The sequence below is a fragment of the Meles meles genome, chromosome 2, assembly GCF_922984935.1.
Source record: "Meles meles chromosome 2, mMelMel3.1 paternal haplotype, whole genome shotgun sequence".
Classification (NCBI taxonomy): domain Eukaryota; kingdom Metazoa; phylum Chordata; class Mammalia; order Carnivora; family Mustelidae; genus Meles; species Meles meles.
In genome coordinates, this window is record NC_060067.1 from 866039 (window position 1) to 873199 (window position 7161).

Genomic DNA, 7161 nt, shown 5'->3' on the forward strand with positions numbered 1-7161 from the left:
CCCTTGGCTCCGGGCTGGAGCCCTGACGCCTCCCGTCCCCGCTGCCACCGCCCGCTGTGGCGGCGGCGGGGACGGAAGGAAGACGCGCCCCCTGCACGGGTCACGAGTGAGTTCGCGCGTTCGGGACGGTTTCCGCGGGGAGATGAGAGCGCGAATGCACGGCCACACGCGCCGTCTTTAAAAACACGCCGATCGTTCTGGCCGACTCATTTTTCGGAGTTTTAATCTGGCCAGTCTCGCAGGTCGGTGGGCGGCGGGAGAGCCGCCTGCCCGGCCGGGAGTTCCAGCTCTGCCGCCAACACGTGTGGCCGCAGGACGGGACGCCACCACTGGGGCTGTTCCCCGCTTTGAAAGGAGCCGGGTGGTCGGGCTGCTGTGCGGATGGGTTGCGCTGGTCACGCAAGCCCCGAGTCGCCTGTCCCGCACGGAGGCAGAGCTCGGGACTGCGAGTTGAGGGACCGTGCAGGGGGCGGCTTCAGCGGCCCGGCCGAGTTGTGCGGGTGCGGGCGGAGAGCCAGCCGTGCTCGTCCCCGGCCCCGTCCAGAAAACACCCGGTTCCACGCGGCTGGTGGCGGCCCGTTCCTTGACTGCTGCTCCCAGATTTCATCCTCATGGCCCAAGGCATCCACATGTACGCGGCCCGGGTCCAGTGGGGGCTGGTCATGTGCTTCCTGTCTTACTTCGGCACCTTTGCCGTGGAGTTCCGGCACTACCGCTACGAGATTGTGTGCTCCGAGTACCAGGACAACTTCCTGAGCTTCTCCGAAAGCCTGTCCGAAGCTTCCGAGTACCAGACCGACCAGGTGTAGCCTGCAGCCTCTCCTCGCCGGCGAGGTGCGTGCTGGGGGGGCGCCGGAAGGTCACCCCGGGACTCGGTACGGACCCTCTTCACACATCTTCCACCCACACGTTCACGGCCACATCTGCCAGATGAGCTTTTCAGGGCAAGTTATTTCTTTAATGGAAAAGCACAAGCCCTTGTGTGTCGAAATACACGCTGTTACACTGAAAATATATGCACGACAGAGCCAGAAGCCTGTGCATGATCACGTGTCGTTTCCCTCGCCCCCCCCCGTACTCCCGGCTGCTCTCATTCTCTCACACGTTTCAGACTTCGTGATCTCCCTGCCCCAGCGTGGGGCGGGCCACATGTAACACGGGAATGACGCCCACTCCCCAAGTGGCCTTCAGATCCAAAGGGCTTGGACCCAGCTCAGGAGGAAGTTCTGAATCTGGCGCTCAGGCTCCTGAACGGACTGCGGATCATCTGATTGGATGGAAACTGCAGTGGTGGGACCCCTGTAACCCGTGGAAAGGTCTGGGGTCTGGAACTTAACTCCCTTCACCATGGTTCGGCGGTCGGCCGTGTGGCGTCAAGGAGAGGAGTAGGCTACAAGCCCATCACCGTGATTTGGACTTTACTGTGACTGAGAACTATTTCCAAATGTGAATATTTGTAGGGGTGTGGTCTGCCAGGCATGGCACAAGATGGGGGCAGTGAGGGTGTGGTGTCGTTTTTGCTTCTGTAGTATGCTATGTACAGCTTTTGTTTTATAGTTCATGGTTTGCCTTCTTTTTTTAAGTAACTGCTGTGGGTCTCAAGGCCGGTGGACAAAGAAGATGTAGGCCAGATGCAAGAGCTGAGCTTGTTTTGGGTTCAACCATGATAAAAGCAAAAAAAAAAAAAAAAGGTGACCTGCAGGCTTCATTTGCTGCTTTTAAAAAGGTTCAAAGCTAAGAAAATACTCACAGAAAAGCACAAAGAAATATTTGTGGAGGTAAAAAGAGCTCCTGCTGGACATTTATAAAAGGAGTCTTAGAGTATCTTGTTACAAGTCCAGATCAAGGGAGAGCTTCTTAACAGGTATCTGTAGCTCAAATTTAGTATTTGATTGGGGGAGGGGAGGTGGTTTAAGGGCTTTTTCATACTTGGGATTTGTAGAAACCAGCTAAACGATCACCCCTCCCTGCCCAAAACCGACACGGCTGATCCCCTGCTGCCCAATGTACACTTTTCCCCTGCACAGAGTTTAGAATGCAAACCGGAGGCCTCGGCTTTTGGGGCGGTGCTTCATAAAGAGCAGAATTCTAAGTTCAAAATGCCCTGGAGTGGGCCATGTTGACAGACTCTCCGTGAATGCACTTTGTTTCAGAAAGTCCCCAAATGTACTTCCCAGGAGACTGGGACCTCATGGAATGTAATGTGAAAAATGCTGTTTTTTAATTCAACCCAGACTCAGACTCTTGAGGAAGGGGTTCGTTCGTGACTTTTCATCTCTGTGTTTCTCTCTGCTTCCCAGCACAGTGCCTAGCACGTATGGGTGCTGAACAAATGTCTGTTCAATAGAATGACTGGTAGTTTAAGGGCAGGAGAAAGGAGTACCAGAGAAAGAGTCAAAGATGAGCGAGCAGATGACTGTTTCCAGCAAGCAGGAACGGGAGAAATCCAAGAGTAGGAGCAGATGGGGATGAGAACCCCTACAAGGGATACGTGAAATGTGAGGAAAGAATCAAGAAGCGGAGAACATTCTGCTAGGAAAGAGGCATCTCACTGTACATAGTCCAAGGTGACATTTATTATTTTGAATACTGCTTTTGGGTTTGTTTTTTCATTTTTATATTTCAAGAAATTTTAATCAGAAAACAAAGACTTACGAAGTTTTCTTTTACTCTGCACAATCCAAATTAAACAGCTTTTGGTGATGCACTGTACACTTTCTTAAGTATATCTAAATAGCACATTTTAGCAGAATCAAGCAATGACTGGCATTATTCATTGGGATCTGACCACTAAATAAAATTCTTTTATGCAGAATTGATTTGTCTCTTCCACTAGCATTTCTTCTGTAATATTGATGCATGTGTAAAGGCCATCAGACATTCTGCGGAACATACACTTCAGTGGGCGCCTGGATGCCTCAGTCAGTTAAGCCTCCGACTCTTAGTTTCCCCTCCGGTCGTAATTTCTCAGGGTTGTGGGATGGAGACCCTGCTGCAGGGCTCTGTGCTCAGCGGGGAGTCTGCTGGAGGTTTTCTCTCTCTCTGCCTCTGAGCCTCCCCGTGCTGACACGTGCCAAAACAAAAAACCTAACCAGAAACAACCCAGAAGGGACACCTGGGTGGCTCAGTTAAGTATCTGCCTTCGGCCCAGGTCATGATGCCAGGGTCCTGGGATCGAGCCCCACATGAGGCTCTCTGCTCAATCAGGAGCCTGCTTCTCCCTTTCCCTCTGCCCTCCCCACTGTCATGCTCTCTGGCTCTCTCTCAAATAAAATCTCTAAAAAATACCAGAAATTACACTTCAGTGTTATGGGGGTAGCCTATCGATCTCTAGGGTGTTTTCCAACACCCACAGCCAGTTCTCTGATTCTCTGGACACCAACCCGATGTCCTACAATTCGGTTCGTTCTAACACTACCCAGAGTTATTGTCACTCCCACGAGACTGCCCTCACTCACTCCAGATGCCAGTCCCACGGACTGGGTCCCAGGTTACCCACACTTCTGTCCAACATGACTATAAAATTGGTGGGGAAAGGGATGTCCCACAATTCCCTTTCCTTTTAAGTTAAATAATTTGCTAGAAAGACTCCCAGACTCCAGAAAACACGTGTGCCTGCTTATTATAAAGGATATAACTCAAGAACAACCAAAAGTAAGCGACAGGACAAGGAAGGGGAAGGGTGCGGGCATGCCATCTGCCCAACATTCCCACGTGTTCACCAACCCAGAAGCTCTCTGAATCTTTCTGTGCAAGAGTTTATAGGGCTCAATTTCCAGCACCCTCCCCCACATCTGCTTCTGGAGGTTGGTCAAGAGGTCTAATCCCTTAGTCTTCTGGTGACGTGAGCCTAATGGAAGCCCCTCCCTAAGTGACCTCATTAGCATAAGATTGGGCTTATGATGAATAACACAAGTCACTCCTGTCACTCAGGAAATTTCTAGAGTTTTAGCAGCTCGTGGCAGAAACCCTAGGACAAAGACCAAATACATTTTTGTATTAGGCCACACATAAATCAAGATCAAGATTACAGTACTTCCTAGGAGTTAAGAACCACAGGAAGCTTCTCAGAGGCCGAAACCAAGGACTCTGTGTTTGGAGTGAGCATGCCTGAAGGATCTGATGCGGGTGGCCCAGAGAACAAAGCTTGTAATAAACTAAACTTCATTTTTGTAGTCCAACTAGGTCTCTTGAAGAAAAGTTCTCCTCGTAGTTGGGAGAGTGATGTTTCTAGAACAATGCTGACACTTCAAAGTTTCCATCGTTCTTTATTGACTGGAGACCTGACTGGGAGATGAAGTTTTACCACCTGTTTCTGGGTCTTCTTTGCCCCTGGTGTGGGAAACTAAAACTTTCATATGCTAGACTTGGTCTTCTGCTGGTTATAATGGAGAATGATGAAGTCTAGAATCTAGGTGAGGTTCAGTGGGGCGAGGTCCGGAGCCGATGACCAAGAAAGAATTCTTGAGACATCTGATGCAAAATGGTGGTTTCTTAAAGCACAGGGACAGGACCCGTCCTGTCCTGCAAGAAGAGTTGCTGCCCTGATGTCCTGAGGAGTGGCTGATTATATACACAGGAGTTGGGTAGGTGAGGACAAAGCGGGTGTTCAGAAGGGCTGTCGTGGTGAAGAAGACTGTCAGGATACTGGAGGCCTGGTTATTGTCAAGCCAAGGTTGTTTTTCCCTCTATGAGGCACTCGCATGAAGACAGTTGGGAGTTTCCTGGTGGAATGTCACATTCCTCCTATCACACATTCTTGTCAATGAGGTTTAGGTTTAGAAGAAATTTAACTTGATTTACATTTGCTTCCCCTCAGCCTCCTCCAGTTTTATGGAGGGGAGGGCGATGCTACTTAGGGCTTTAGGAACTGAGCTGCTTGTCTCTGGAAGTTGGGCTGTTGATAAGATTCTTTGTTGTAAATCACTAGGACATTTGTAAACTGAGGGAGACTCAGGTCTTGCAGGATTGTGATCTCTACAAGTTAACTACTTGTTTTCCTTTTAGGGCAGCCAGGAGTGCCTAAGGAATGTTACCATGTCACCAAGGTTGGGGGAGAGGGGGTGGAAGGTGCCAGCTTTAGCTTTGTCCTCAGCCAGCCTTCTGCTCCCTCATCAGAGACTGGAACATCAGCTCATTTTTGCTTAGCACTGTGTCCGTCAGGATATGCTGGGTTTTGCTGTCCCAAAATAAAAGGAATAAAACAAGTTCACTTCTCACACGAGGTGCGTATCCAGAGGTTGGCAAGGAGGCCGCGCTCGGTGCTATGACTCGGACCCTGGCTGACAGAGGCTTCATCTCCGCACGCGCTTCTGCCACTGTCGCCAACAGCCAAGAACACGCAGACCGCTCAGTGGTTCTTGCCGGCTCTGCCAGGAAGTGACAAGCATCACGTAGCTTGCATTTCATTGGGCACGACACGTTCCCGTCTTATCTGGGAGCCACGCTCCCACTGTGTGCCCAGGAGGGAGGAACATTTCTGTGAGCAGCCCATGACTGTCCTGGTTCACATGAAGTTTTTAAGACTTCTTTGGTCACTATCATTCCTCTGAAGCGGAGCAAGGAAGAATCCGTGAAGAACCATCATCCTACAGAACCGGGGAAAGGTTCTGCAGAGCTGACACAGCCGGTCACAAACGTGAAGCACCAGGAAATAGCACAGGAGAGAAATGCAATTCCTCTGTTGTTTCCCCAAAGCCAGGGGATCAACAGCTGGGGGCGAAGAGAGGCGTTCTGCATATGAAAGAAGCTGGATTTCACAATCCTCACTTCCTGGCAGTTCAGATTCCCCATTGTGAGGGCTCCAACAAACAGCAAATACCCAAACCCCAGTCCGAAGAGGGGAGTGTACGTGACGAGGCTGGATCCCTCACTGGAAAAGCAAAGATCTTTTCATCAGGATAAAATATGCTTTTATTTCTCCTATCTCTAAAAAAAAAGTGTCCCCAGGCGCCTGGCTGGCTCAATCGGTAGAGCATGTGACTCTTGATCTCAGGGTCATGAGTTCAAGCCCCATGGTGGATATAGAGATTACTTTAAAAAGAAAAGATTTAAAGAAAGTCCCTATTTGCTGTCTCCAGTCCCTCTCTCCCAATTCTCTCTTGAACCCAGTCCAGTCACTGGAGCTCTCACTCCTACCACTTCGTGGAACTGCTTCCCTCATTCTCCAGAGACCTTGTGATGTTGCATACGATGGTTGGTTCTTTTGCAACCTTATCTAGACCCATAAGCACTACTTCCCAATTTGATCAATCCCTCCCCCTTCTCTGCTTAAGACATTTTCTTTACTTGTCTTCTAGAGATCGTTCCCTCTTCATTTGCCTCCTGCTTCACTGTCCATGCCTCTGCCTCCCTTGCTGGCCCTTCTCCCGGACACCTTCACACTGGAGTGTCCCATGCCTAAGTCGTTGGAACTCTTCCCTTCCTATCTACATCCACTCTGCTGGTCACTGCATCCAGTCCTTTTGTTTTAAAGGCTGCCATATGCAGACCTCTCCCAATTCACCAGCTCAGACTTCTCTCCCGGATATCCAACGAACTTATGACATCTCCACTTGTCATCTCAAGTTCAGGAAGTCCTAATCTTTAAACTCATTCCTCCCAGAGTCTTCCATCTAACTTAAGGACAACTCATCTTTCAGTTGCTCAGACTGAAACCTTAAAGTGATGTTAAAGTATCTCTTCTTTCTCTCACACCCCACATCTGTCAGCAAACCCAGCCTACCCTATCTTCAAATTATTCTGGAATTCATCCTCTGCTACCCTCTGGTCCAGGCAACTTCCATCTCTCATGGGTTTTTGTAATAGCGTACAAAAACTGGTCTCTCTGCTTCCATCATTTGCTCCCTTCAGCCTGTCCTCAACACAGCAAAATGGTCTTGTGAAAAGCTAAATGAGATCACCACTTCCCTACCTAAAACCCTTCAGTGGCTTCTCCTGTACTTCGACTAAAACCCACAAGCACTAAAATGGCCTGCAAGGGCCCAGAAGACCTGTCTCTCTACCTTCCGTTCTCTCTATTCCATTCTCTCTCCCTGTAGGTGCCTCCAATAGGCAGCATGCTCTGACCTCAGGACTTTTGCACTTGTTGGAACCTCCGTGCCCTGTAAGATCTACCCCCAGATATTTACATCTCTCACCGTTCTACCTCCTCCAAAGTCA

General features: G+C 49.7%; 1 protein-coding gene across 5 annotated transcripts in view; it reads left to right on the forward strand.

Annotated features, from left to right (window-relative positions):
* Positions 1 to 2815, forward strand: part of TMEM150C (transmembrane protein 150C) — a 71646-nt gene extending 68831 nt beyond the window's left edge. For all 5 annotated transcript variants that reach the window (XM_045997012.1, XM_045997009.1, XM_045997019.1 and 2 more), the window contains one exon: positions 601 to 2815. In XM_045997012.1, the coding sequence (XP_045852968.1) occupies positions 601 to 809 (209 nt within the window). In that variant the 3' untranslated portion in view covers positions 810 to 2815. The remainder of the gene's footprint in view (positions 1 to 600) is intronic.
* Positions 2816 to 7161: the final 4346 nt, after the last annotated feature.